The following is a 13,112-nucleotide window of genomic DNA, read 5'->3' as shown; positions in this document are numbered from 1 at the left end:
GCTGCCCCGCGTGACCGAACTCGCGCGCGCGCACGGAACCGCTAGGGCAAGCGCGCTCCCGTTGTCCTCAGCCTGATGCGCGGGGAGGAGCGGGTGGGGCGGCGCGCGGGGTGGGGCGGCTCCTTTAAGGCGCGGCGCGGGGCGGAGCCGGGCTGTGCGCGCTCGAGGCAGGTGGCGGCCCGCGGGGTGGGGCGGCCCCTTTAAGGCGCGGCGCGGGGTGGGCTGTGCGGCTCTCAGGGGCAGGTGGCGGCGCGCGGGGTGGGGCGGCCCCTTTAAGGCGCGGCGCGGGGCGGGGCTGTGCGGCGCGGGGCGGGGCGGCGGCTGCGCAGGCCGGGCCGGGGGCGCGCAGACTCCGCGCAGCGGGACGCGAGCGCGCGACCTGGCGCCGCCGCCGCCGCCGCCGCCTCCGCGCTCGTGGCCGGGACCCGCGGGGCCGCCTCCTCCGCGCTCCCCGGCGCCGCTGGGCTCCAGGGCGGGCGGCAGGTGCAGCGCGGCCGGGCGGCCGGCGAGGAGGTCGCCGCGACGGCGGGTGGATGAGAGTTGGCCCCGACCTCCGCTCAGGGTAAGTGGCGCGCGCGGACGCCCACGCAGCCCCGGACAGACCCACGGACACGCTCCCGGCACTGCCGGCGCGGCCGCGTCCTGACGCGCTCGGCCACGTCCTCCCCGCGCCCGGAGCCCGCGGCCCTCGGAGCAGGGCCCCCCGCGGCGCGCCCCGCGCACACGCCCCCAGCCCCGCGGGTCCTGCGCCCGGTGTCCCCCGGTCTGCGCCCCGCCAGGCCCACCGGGGGAAGACCGGCGCTGCGGGCGCGGGGTCCGGGCTGGGTGGTGCTGGAGGGGCCGCGTCACCGAGGCCAGACGGGGGCGTGGGCGCGGCGAATGTCGCCTTCCGGACCCAGGCCACCCTTTAGGGCGCAGGAGAGGAGGAGGGAGCCCCCCCGCACCCCCCCCCCCGCCCTGCGACCTCTGAGACGACCCCGCCAGAAGTTTCGGGCCTTCGCCCACTCCCTGCGCCCCTCCTCTGCCCCTGCCCCTCCCTTTGTTTGGGATGTTTTGTCAGTGGGCTCTGCTGGGCCCAGCCCATGTGCAGGAGAGGAGGTGGGGTGTCCTGTGGCACCCCCAGCCTGGGCCCTCCCTGCCCGGAGCCGGCCCTGCACCCCTGCAGGAGGAGGAGCACACCACCCCCCACCCCCCACCCCCCCGCAGGGCTAGAGACCTGGTGGGGGGAGCCCCTCTGGAAGCTGGATTGGTCAGCAGCCCTACATTTCCAGAGGCGAGGGGGAGGGCGATGGCATTTGGGGGACATCTTTTGCAGCATGGGGTTCCCTCCTGGCCTTCCTCGTGTGGGTGGAGAGGAAATCCAGAGCCTGAGCCTCTTCTGCACCCCATCAGCCCAGCCTGGGGCTGTGGTCCAGCTGGGCCTGGCGGGCGGCAAGGGGCAGGGCAGGGGCAGGGCAGGGCCCGGCCGCAGCTAAGGGAGGAATCTGAGGCTGCCTCCATCGCGCACCTGCTCTGACCTTGGGCAGGAAGGCATGGAATCTCCTGTGCCTCAGTTTCCCCTGCACACAGGAAGCGGGCTGATGAGAGGATGAGCTTGGGCAATGCCGGCTCCCATGGACCGGGCACACCCGGGGCAGAGGTCAGACACCCTGGCCAGGCTGCAATGCCCTTTGCCCCCGGCAGCCATTCTCTCCCTGGCTCTGCTCCTGTGTCCTAGGCCCGTCTGGGGACACGCAGCCGGCGGGTGAGTGTTCCAGCTACGCCCCTGCGGGGACACCTTGGATCGGGGGCCTCCCTAAACCTGCCCCCCTTCCTGCTGCAGCCTCCCCCCCCCCCCCCCAACGCCCTTTGCCTGGCCCAGCCGAGGCCTCCCTGTCTAGGACGCGAAGCTGATCCTCATGCAGCAGGTGTGAGCTGGGGCCAGGGCCGCGTACCCCCTGCCTCCCCTCCCCTCCCCGCCCCCCCAGTCTGGACAGTGCTGGACTCATGGTGGGGGGTTGCTGGCTTGGACTTGGAGACTGGGAGGTAGTGCCCCCTCCTCTGCCGTCTTTCCTCTGAGGGGAGGAGTCCCAGCGGTGCGGCCTGGGCACGGGCAGGCCTGGCCCGCGTCTGCCTGCTCACGCGCAGGAAATCGGTCCTGGAGAGGCAGGGGAGCTCGCCGGGCTGTGGTTGGCCGCCCCCCGCAGTGGTGTGGTCAGTCTCACCAGCGTGGCAGCTGGGCGGGCGGGCGGGGGCCCTTCCTGAGGGAAGAACCAGGCGCTCTGTCTCCCCACGGCTGCCCTGCCAGGCCCCCGCCCGCCCTCCGCTCACCTGCGAGTCAGTCCCCCAGTGGGTGTTGGGAGATGAATCGGGGCCGCTCGGGGACCTCCACCTTCCTCCCTCTCCCTGGGCCTCGCTTCACCAGCCAGATGCCAGGAGGAGGCGGGAGGGCCCCCCGAGTCAGGTGTATGTGGGTGATAGGATGGGAGGGGAGAGTGGCTGGGGCTCTGGAAGGGAGGTGTTATTAGATCCCATGCCAGTGGCCAGGGGGCTGTGGCCGGAAGCCCCTTCTCTCGCGGTAACGGAGCATCTGAGCGAGGCCGCCCTGTGACGGACGGCCGCTCCCGACCCAGAGCGCGCCTGCATGGGACCCGTGTCATTGGAGAAAGGCGGGGCTCCCTGGCGTTTCCGGGCGCCTGGCATCTCATGGGCCCCAGTGACCCCCTCCCAGCTCCCCATGCTCCATGTGGATGCCCATCCCCCCGAGCTCTCAGGGAAGGGGTTCCCGTCCTGGAGTGGCTGGCTCCGGCCAGCTGCTGTTTGGCAGGGGCCCGGGCGGGGGGGGGGGGGGAGCTACCATCCTTGGGGAGCTAGGCCAGTTTCCCCATCTGTGGCCTCTGGCCCCCCATCTCTGTGTGTCAGGAGGGGGCTCCTGCCCAGTGGCTGCTGTGGAGACCTGCGCATTCCTGGAGCATTCGTCAGTGCTGGGGGGGCAGGAAGACGCTGGTGGCAGCCCAGGCCCAGGGAACCCCCTCAGTGTCTGATCTTTCCCTCCAGGCGGGGCCCAGGCTGCCGCCCTCTGTCAGAGTACCGGAGGCCACTGTGTCAGCAGCCGACCGACCGTGTGCCCTCCCGCCCGCCCTGCTGGGCTGCTGCAGCGCGGCGGGGTGGCAGAGCCCCCCGCGTGGAGAGAAGGGAAAGCCAGTCGAGGAGGAAGACGTTGGCCTGAGGAGTGAGGGGAGGGCAGGTCCTTGTCGGGGAAGCGTGCCCGCCAGCCGGGCCGGACGCGGCGTCTGCGGGAAGCCGCCAGGCGAATGCGACTCAGGTGGCGCTCCGAAGGCCTCTGTGTGGGGGCGGCTGAGAGCTGGCTGGGCCCTTGGGTGCTGCGGGGTCGGGGGATGGCCGTGGGAACTCTCCTGGGGTCTGGATCCTGGGCAGAGGCCAGGGAACAGGCTTGAGGAGGAGCTGAGTTCAGGGCCTCGCAGGCCGGCCTGTGGGCGTGGGCGTGGGCATGGGCGTGGGCGGCGGCCTGGGTCCCTGAAGGTGAATGGAGTGGCTAAGGCACCACCCACGCCCAGTGTGGGCAGCCCCATCCCTGCTTGGAGCCGGTGAACTTGAGAACGTCCAGGCAGGCCACCCAGGCTGGCCGCTCCGACCGTGGGCTCCTGCGGACAGGGACGGGGTGGGGGAGGCAGTGGGGGGAGCGAGGTTCCCTAATCAGAGACCTTGGGTGTCTGCACGTGGCCGTGGCCGGTGCGCAGGGGCTGGCGGGGCCGTAACTCCCCCAGTGACAGTCGCTCTGAGGGCTGTGTGTGGCGTTGGAGTTATAACCGGGGCTGGGATTGTGCTTGGCCCTGTGATTAAAGCGCTGGGGCGCGCGGGAGGCAGGAGGTGCTGCTGGCCTCCTGAAAAACCTAGGAGCGGCCCCAGAAGCCATGCCGCGGCCGCCGACGCCGTGCTGCGGGTCCCCGACATTGTCCTCTGTGGTCCTCCTGACACAGCCCTGCACCCCGTTCTGCAGCTGGAGAAACTGAGGCGCAGGGAGCCGGCGGCCTGCGGCAGAGCCGGCTGGAGCGTGGGTTGTTTGCTCGAAGGCTGGGCCCCTCCCAGGAATCCCCAGCGGAGTTGAGTTTCTGGGGTTCGTGAGAAGACGTCTGAGCGAATCAAAAGTCTCTGCTTTTCCACACGCACGGCCTGGCTCGGGGCTGAGTGTTGTTGACCTAGGAACCAGGAGGTCAGGGTTTGATGCCCGGTCAGGGCACAGGCCCGGGTTTCGGGCTCGATCCCCAGTGGGGGGCGTGCAGGAGGCAGCCGATCCATGATCCTCTCTCATCATTGATGTTTCTCTCTCTCCCCCACTCCCTCTCTCTGAAATGAATAAAAACATATTTAAAACCGACAAAAAGCCACACTCAGTGAAGCCAGGGGGCCAGCAGGGCCACTGCAGCCCGCCCCTGATGTGACCGCGTGTGTAGCAGCCGGAGGGGGCGCTGTTCTAGCTTCGCCCCCAGATGGGGAGGCCCTGGCCCAGAGACATGGAGTAACGAGCTGGCGAGAGGCAGGGCCAGGTTAGAACCCCGTGGTCTCCGTCTGAACGCAGTGCTGTGTGCGGGGGCCGGTGTGCAGGGGGGCCGGTGTGCAGGGGGGTCGGTGTGCAGGGGGGTCGGTGTGCAGGGGGCTCAGGTACAGGGGGGTCGGTGTGCAGGGGGGTCGGTGTGCAGGGGCCGGTGTGCAGGGGGGTCGGTGTGCAGGGGGCTCAGGTACAGGGGGGTCGGTGTGCAGGGGGCTCAGGTACAGGGGGGTCGGTGTGCAGGGGGCTCAGGTACAGGGGGGTCGGTGTGCAGGGGGCTCAGGTACAGGGGGGTCGGTGTGCAGGGGCCGGTGTGCAGGGGGGTCGGTGTGCAGGGGGCTCAGGTACAGGGGGGTCGGTGTGCGGGGGCCGGTGTGCAGGGGGGTCGGTGTGCAGGGGGCTCAGGTACAGGGGGGTCGGTGTGCGGGGGCCGGTGTGCAGGGGGGTCGGTGTGCAGGGGGCTCAGGTACAGGGGGGTCGGTGTGCGGGGGCCGGTGTGCAGGGGGGTCGGTGTGCAGGGGGCTCAGGTACAGGGGGGTCGGTGTGCGGGGGCCGGTGTGCAGGGGGGTCTGTGTGCAGGGGGCTCAGGTACAGGGGGGTCGGTGTGCGGGGGGGTCGGAGTGCGGGGGGGTCGGTGTGCAGGGGGCTCAGGCACAGGGGGGTCGGTGTGCAGGGGGCTCAGGCACAGGGGGGTCGGTGTGCGGGGGGCTCAGGCACAGGGGGGTCGGTGTGCAGGGGGCTCAGGCACAGGGGGGTCGGTGTGCAGGGGGGTCGGTGTGCAGGGGGCTCAGGCACAGGGGGGTCGTTGTGCAGGGGGGTCGGTGTGCAGGGGGCTCAGGCACAGGGGTGTCGGTGTGCGGGGGGGCTCAGGCACGGGGGGGGTCTGTGTGCAGGGGGCTCAGGCACAGGGGTGTCGGTGTGTGGGGGGCTCAGGCACAGGGGGGTCGGTGTGCAGGGGGCTCAGGCACAGGGGTGTCGGTGTGCGGGGGGGCTCAGGCACGGGGGGGGGTCTGTGTGCAGGGGGCTCAGGCACAGGGGTGTCGGTGTGTGGGGGGCTCAGGCACAGGGGGGTCGGTGTGCAGGGGGCTCAGGCACAGGGGTGTCGGTGTGCTGGGGGCTCAGGCACAGGGGGGTCGGTGTGCAGGGGGCTCGGTGGAGGAAATGTGTGGTGCTGCTGTTCCTGGGCGCCATGGATGCCTCACCGCTCCGCGAGGCTGAGGGGGTGCCTCCTCACTGGCTGGTCCCTCCTGTAGCTCGGCCCCTGTAAACAGGGTCCTGGTCTGGAACACAGAGCCGGGGGGCTGGACGGTGGCCCTGCGCTTCCCCAGGAGGGAGGTGAGGAAGGAGGTGGCAGTGGGGGTTCCCCCATTCCCGGCACTGGCTGGTGTTGGGTGGAGTGGCCGGATGGTCGAGGGGTGAGGGCTTCTGGGAAGATCCCTGGCAGTAGGCCTCGCCACGTTGCCCTCCTCTGTGGAGGGGGGACACCGGTCCCTCAGAAACGGGGGGAGGGCAGCTCTCCCCGAGCCCCTTGAGGCCACCAAACTCAAGTGGGAGAAACCAAACGCCGGGGCGCCACGGAGGGTCGCAGGGGCGGGGGGCCTGGGGAGACGCTCGCCCCCCCAGCGGGTTCCCATGTTCGCTGGAGGGGGTCCGAGCTGTCTGAGCACGTGGGACGTGGCGTGTGACTAGCCTGTTCCCAGACCCGCCCAGGACAGAGGTGCGGCTTCCTTTCCCAGCCCCGCCCGCCCTGCCCTCTGCCCCCTACGGGTGCCTGCACCCCTGTGCCTGCCACGTCTCTGCTCCTTCCCGTGGCAGGGCGGCCTCCGGGGAGCACCCCGTTTAGAGAAGTACCTCCTCGCTGGCTGTGCCCTCCCGCTTTGTTCCCAGCCCCCCCCCCCCCCGTGCCCTCCCCGGAGGCAGGGCCCCTCCTGTCCTATGGGGCGCTTCTCCCCGTGTGTCCAGAGCAGGAGCCCCGGAAACAGACCCGCAGCAGCAGCCACGCAGTGGGCCCCTCGCCCTGCCCTGGGCCCCTCTGCAGCCGGCCAGGCCTGGGACCAGCAGCTTCAGGCCCTGGGAGCCCGGCTGGGGGAGCCCATGGCAGCTGAGCTGGGCTGTGGGTGGGGAGAGGCCGAGGCTGGGCCCTGAGAGAGAGAGAGAGAGAGAGAGAGAGAGAGAGAGAGAGAGTGAGAGAGTGTGTGTGTGTGTGTGTGTGTGTGTGTGTGTGTTTGTGTTTCAGCATCTTGATTGAGCTGTAGTTCATCCACCGTACAACCTACTCATCGAAATTGTGCAACTCGCTGACCCGTATTCTCCAAATCGTGCAGACATCGCCACTGTCTAATTTTAGCACGTTTCCATCACCCCCAATAGACACCCATGCCCTTTAGCGTCGCTCCTCACTCTCGCCCCCACCCGGCCCCTGGCAGCCACTGATCCACTTCCTGTCTCTCTGGACCCGCGCTTCTGGACGGTTCATGTGAATGAGTCACACATTCAGCGTGTGCGCTGTCCTCCGCGCGGCATGTGCGGTGGCAGAGTTGTGCTTTGAGCCTCTTCAGAAGTCTGGCCCTCCCCCGGTACCCGGTGGCCTAAACCACCTTCTGTATGTCCGGGTAGGCGTGCTTGGCCTCACCTGCACCAGAGGTCAGAGTTCATAAGCCCCTTCTGTTGCTACATGCCGTCCAAGGACTCGGGGGTTTGCCCGCTGTGTACAGGGACCCCCGAGCCCTGCACGGGTCCCATCTCACTGTCAGTGGCCGTTGGCATGAGCTGTGCTCAGCCACCTCCTCCAGGGAGCCTTCCTGGCCTTTCCCCTCCCACAGGGGCGCCTGGGCCGGTCTCCCTGTGCGTGGCTGTCTGTTTGTCTGCCTGTCTTCTGAGCTCCTGGCGGGCAGGGGCCCTGCTTTCACCTGACCCCTGGCTGGCCTCATGAGGACAGTGCAAATGTGTGGGGAATGGATTGTTCCGGGGGGGGGGGAGCCCCTCCCTCACTGACCGCCCCACCATTCCTGCCCTGTGTCCTCTGAGTGCCTCCAGGGCAGGCCCGGGTGTCTGTGGGCGCCCTGGATGCTCATGTGGGCAGAGCTGTTGCGGGAGCCTGAGCCCCTCCTGCCGGCCCCGCCCCCCCCTTGCTGGGTAGCTTGCTGGTTTGCTTATTTATTTGTGTAAATGTATTTTTATTGATGTCAGAGAGGAAGAGGGAAGGAGAGAGAAATATGGATGATGCCCTGGCTGGTTTGGCTCAATGGATAGATCGACGGCCTGCAGACTGAAGGGTCCCAGGTTCGATTTCCAGTCAGGGCACATGCCTGGGTTGCAGGCTTGATCCCCAGTAGGGGGCGTGCAGGAGGCAGCCAATGACTGATTCTCTCTCATCATTGATGTTTCTATCTCTCTCCCCCCTCCCTTCCTCTCTAAAATCAATAAAATATATATTTTTTAAAAAGGAACATCAATGATGAGAGAGAATCATTGATCGGCTGCTTCCCATTGGCTGGGCAATGCTGGTTGTTTTTTTTAAATAGACAATTAAGCTACTTTTTAGAACAATGACTCAATTTACAGAAAAAATACAAATGCAGTAGTTTCCATACACCTTCCCCCTCCGCCCCCCCCCCCCCCCCCTGTTCTCCTGTTATTAACATTTCCCTTAGTGTGGAGCATTGTCACAGAGAATGAAGCAGTATGACATTCACTTAGGTTTTCTTTCTTTTTTTAAAAAAATATATTTTATTGATTTTTTACAGAGAGAAAGGGAGAGGGATAGAGAGTTAGAAACATTGATGAGAGAGAAACATGGATCAGCTGCCTCTTGCACACTCCCTACTGGGGATGTGCCCGCAACCAAGGTACATGCTCTTGACCGGAATCGAACCTGGGACCTTTCAGTCCGCAGGCCGACGCTCTATCCACTGAGCCAAACCGGTCAGGGCTCACTTAGGTTTTCTTACTTTATACCCGATGCGCCCTTTTTCTTTCCCAGGAACGGTGGGTCTCCGTGGGTGCTTCTGAGTGGGGCAGTTTCCGGGCTTTTCTGTTTTGATGCCCTTGGTTCTAGGCACAGCGCGGGTCCCTCTCCGGGGGAATGGGTTTGGACGATGGGAATTCGTCGGTTGGAATTTGGATGTTTTTCTCAGGGTTGCACTGGGGTCGTGGGTTTCGGGAGAACACAGAGGTGAAGTCCCTTCTCATCACATCCCGTCAACATGCCTGACTGTGACCTTGCCTCCTGGCTGAGGCCCGTCCGGCAGGCTTCTGCACTGGGGGCCTCCCTCCGACCACAGCGTCCTGTTTGGAAGAATGTCAGCATGCGGGGCCCAGCGTACTAGTAAAGGCGGGGGAGCCCCGATCGGCGCGGCTCAGTGGTTGAGCGTCAACCTATGAACCAGGAGGTCACGGTTGGATTCCCGGTCCGGGCACAGGCCCGGGTTGCGGGCTCGATCCCCAGCGTGGGGCGTGCAGGAGGCAGCTGATCCATGATTCTCTTTCATCATTGATGTTCCTATTTCTCTCTTCCTTTCCCTTCCTTTCTGGAAAAAACACACAAAACCAAACACCATAAAAAAGGCCAAATGACAGGGGTGGGAGCTACATTCCGCCTCCTGAGGGGGAGTAGCCCTCAAAATAACTGGGAATTCTTCTGCATGGAGACTTGTCTCTTTCCCCTGCACTCACTCACTGCCTGCGTACATCAGTGTGGACTCGAGCTTCGGGCTGTGATGCGGCCCACGGCGTTTGTTGTCACCTCGTCCCAGCTGTGGCCATCGAGGCCCTGCAGTGCCCGGCTCACCTGTGCGTCTGCTGCCCGCCCACAACCAGCCCGGTGTCCCGGGAGCCGGCTCCTTCGCTGGGCGAGCGGTTTCAGGAGCCACGATCTGGGTGCGGGGTGTGTTCTTGCTCCGGGACACACACGTCTGTGGCTGCTTCCGTGAGAGCGTGCTCGTCCTGGGGATGTGGTCACAGTCGGATCTTTACCACGTGGGTCCTCGGCCCCCCTCCTTCCTGATCAGTCACGGCCCCGACTGCGGGGAGACCGGCCCCCCATTTGCATCCCCTTCTTTGCTCAGTTCCAGTGGCCGCCGCCCGGGGTCAGGTAGATGTCCCGGCAGGGGAAGTGGCTGCGTGGGCCAGAGCGCGGCGCCCACGGGCAGTTCCTCTTCCCCTTCGCGAGCGCAGGGGAGGGGCAGGGAGGGGAGTGGCGGGGTCCCCTGCACGGCCCTGCAGGGGCCGGGCCATCGCCTTCCTGAGCAGCCCGACCTACACGGAGAGGCAGAGGATAACGGTTCCTGTGAGCCTGGCAGCCGGGTCTGCGGGGCACACGCGTGGCCTCCTTTCAAATCTGAAAGGGGTGCTGACTTGGAGCACCCTGGAGGCCGGGCTGGGCCCGAGAGAGACAGGCTGCAGGGGCCCTCGGGAGCCGACTCTCCACAGACTCGGGTCCTGGTGGGGCCTCCCTCCGCCGCCCCTGAATTTGCACCGTTGGGTGGTGTGGCCTTGGAAGGAAGAGCGCCCACCTGCGCGTGGCCGTGCAGAGCAGCCAAGCACCCAGTCCGCCTTGCGTTCTGGGGCGGGGAGAGCCGGCGAGTCCTGCATTCTCTGTACGTCTCCGCGTGGGCTCCCGCTTTCTGCGGGGCCTGCCTGCCGCGCTGCCGGGAGCCAGTCCATCCTTGCTGTTTCAAGGGACCTGGCATATATGGCATACGGTTCTTAATATGTTTGCTCACCTTCTTGGCACTGTATTTTAACCAAGGTCACCTCTCCGAGAAAGGTTGAATCCCCAAGTAGGGATTTTCCCCTGAAGTTAGGGAGGGAATAAAACCCCTCAACTAAGTGCCAGGCCAGTAATTAATCCCTTTAACTACGAACAATCATGCTTAAGCTACATAATCTTTACTCCCTGGAATGGAGATAAGAAACGCCCTAACCTTTGTAATAGAGATTGACAGGATTAAAATGAACTGGTATAAATACAGATGTAACAAGACAGAAAGAGACAGAACTGAGAACACCGGGCTTGGAAGACAGGACCAAGAGAGACAGAGCCTAGGCACAGAACCTACACAGAACGTTCTCTAGAGACAGAAGAACTTCGCTGGAGAGAGCATGCCGGAGGATCCTGGACAGGGACTGGCATCGGAGCCTGGAGGCGGAGCCTGGCAAGAGAGCATGGCAGGGGATCCTGGACTGAACCTGACTGCGGAGATTGGCAGGAGAGCCTGACTAGAACCTGGTGACTGAACCTGACTGGAGAACCTGGACAGAACCTCTCTGGAGATCCAGAGCAGAACTTGGCTGGAGATCCTGGCTAGAGATCCTGGCTAGGCTGCTGATCAACTGAACACTGTCTCCGTGTCATTCCTTCTTCGCCGACTCCGTCCACACCTTTGGGAAACCCTGGACCTGCTGGGGTTGGACCCCGGCACCGCGCGGGCCCTGTTGGCAGGGAGAGGCCGCAGTGGGAGCTGCGCAGACTCTGAGCAGGGGCGAGGGGAGGGCAGCCAGGCCCAGAGAGCTCTCAGCCCTCCCCCCCACCCCCATCCCCTGCCCACACACAGTCCTGGCTGGTGGGGGTCTGCTCCTCCCCATGGCTCCTGGAGGCCCAGCCCGCGTGCGCCCACACCTCTGCTGCGGCCTGAGCAGGCTCCGGCCATGCGGGGTCCCCCGGGGCGTGTGGCTGCCCTTTCTCTCTGCTGTGGGGCCGGGGCCTGAGGAGGGTCTGAGGAAGCGGGCGGCGCCGGAGAGTGGGCTGTGCTGGACTAGCAGCCGCGTCCCTGGGAGCGAGGCCACGGCCGATGTGGGGCCAGCCTGCTGCGGTCACCCTGTCCCCTCCCCGCTGGGCGCCGGCCCCACGACCTTGCCCGGCCACGCCGCCATCCTGCTGCCTCTGGGGTGGGTGTGTACGCCCGGTAGGTCCCACGTGATGGGCACGGGCGGCTGCAGGCGATGCTGGCCTGAGCCACGTCCCTTCTCGGTGTCTCCTCCGGGGTGACGGATCGTTTCTGGGGTCCCAGACACCCGGGCGGCTGCTTGGGCTCCCTGCACCTCTAGGGTGAGCCTGGCCTGACAGAGGGCACACGGCTCGGAGGGCACTCGGGGTGGCAGAGACGGGCAGACATGCGCCAGAGTTCCCCCCGCTGGGCAGTTGGTTCCGAAGCAACTTGCATCGTTACAAAAACACTCGAACCCTCTGTCACAAGCCCAATCTCACTTGGGAAGTGATTGGCCTGGGGCTGCCGCGCAGTCCATGGTCCGAGCGCTGTCCCTGCGCCCCGGGTGCTGCCGAGAAGGCGGTGGGGTGCTGCGTCCTGGCAGTGGGACTGGGTTCACGGGTGTGGGTGGGGCGGGGCAGGAGGAGGGGGGCCCTGCCCGTGTGTGGACTGCTCTGGGCATGTCTCGCCCCGTGCTGGCTCCGGCGCCTAGGGCTGCCTTCTATTCCACCCAGAGAGAGGGTCAGAGACAGACAGGGGGGCCGGACAGGCGGCCACTCAGAGAGGCTGTGGCCTGTGCTGCCTGCTGGCTGGGGAGCTGTCCGTGGTGGCCGCCCTGCCCGGCCCTGTCCTGTTGGGTGCGCACAGCAGGCCTGCTGAGCCCTTCTGGACCAGGGAAAAGCCATATTTTGTTCACCAGCCACTGCTTAAGGACGGAGGGAGAGCCCTGGCCGGGGCTCAGTGGTTAGCGCAGCGGACCTGGCACCCAGTGGTCACAGGTTCGATTCCCGGTCAAGGGCATGAAACCTGGGTTGTAGGCTCGATCCCTGGCCCCCCATCTGGGTGTGTGTGGGAGGCATCCAACTGATGTGTCTCTCATTGATGTTTCTCTCCCCTCCCCACTCACTCCTTTCCTTCCAGTCTTTAAAAATATCAATTGAAAAAATATCCTCGGGTGAGGATTAAAAAAAACTAAAGAATGCAGGGAGATAATGTGGATCATGCCCGAGGGCGGGTTGAGATGAGGTGTGAGCCTCTGTGGGTGTGGGTGGGGGTGGGTGAGAGTGGATGGGTGGGTGAGAGTGGGTGGGTGGGTGTGGGTGGGTGGGGACCCGAAGGAGCTGGACCTGGAGGCAGGACTTGAGGGAGTGAGGTGCCCGTGGCCGTCCTGGTGCTTGGAGCCGGCCTGCGGGCTGCAGGTGGGCCTGGCCGGGCAGAGAGGAAGTGAACTATGAGTCAGCTGTCAGAAAGCCCAGGCACGCCCGGTGGGCGGAGCTGCGGGCAGGATGGGAGTGCGGACAGCGAGGGACCGAGGGGGGCTGGCACCCTGTGTCTGGGAGTCGCGCCTGCTGGGAGGGCCCATCTGGAGGGGCCTAGGTGGCCCGGGGGGCTGAGGGCCGAGGCGGCTCTACCCGGGCTGCCCGAGTGCCGCCTTCTGAGCGGAACATCTGGAACTGTGGCTCTCAGAGTGGCCAGGCCCTGGCGAGGAGCCCGCAGCCCCATCTGCTGCCAGGACAGGGTGCCCAGTGAGGAGGCAGGGAGCAGGCCCGGAACCACCCGCACCTGACCGGCGACAGCACGAGGAGGGCGGGCCGCTGGGAAGTCACAGGACAGGACGGGCAGCATCCAGGGAGGTG

General features: G+C 65.9%; 1 protein-coding gene across 5 annotated transcripts in view; it reads left to right on the top strand.

Moving 5' to 3' along the window:
* The first annotated feature begins 337 nt into the window (after nt 1-337).
* GRAMD4 (GRAM domain containing 4) overlaps nt 338-13,112 on the top strand; it is a 55,239-nt gene continuing 42,464 nt past the window's right edge. For 3 of the 5 annotated variants that reach the window (XR_009451079.1, XM_059681375.1, XM_059681374.1), the window contains exon 1: nt 1,612-1,744. Coding sequence is in view for 4 of the 5 variants with exons in the window: in XM_059681375.1 (XP_059537358.1) it covers nt 1,614-1,744 (131 nt within the window). In the remaining variant the exon portion in view is untranslated. Of the gene's footprint in view, nt 563-1,611; nt 1,745-13,112 lie in introns of those variants that run through there. The other 2 variants (XM_059681377.1, XM_059681376.1) reach the window with 2 other exon arrangements.

Source organism: Myotis daubentonii, chromosome 2 (genome assembly GCF_963259705.1).
Source record: "Myotis daubentonii chromosome 2, mMyoDau2.1, whole genome shotgun sequence".
Classification (NCBI taxonomy): domain Eukaryota; kingdom Metazoa; phylum Chordata; class Mammalia; order Chiroptera; family Vespertilionidae; genus Myotis; species Myotis daubentonii.
Note: the sequence above shows the minus strand (reverse complement) of the source record. Positions and strands in the feature narration are given on the sequence as shown.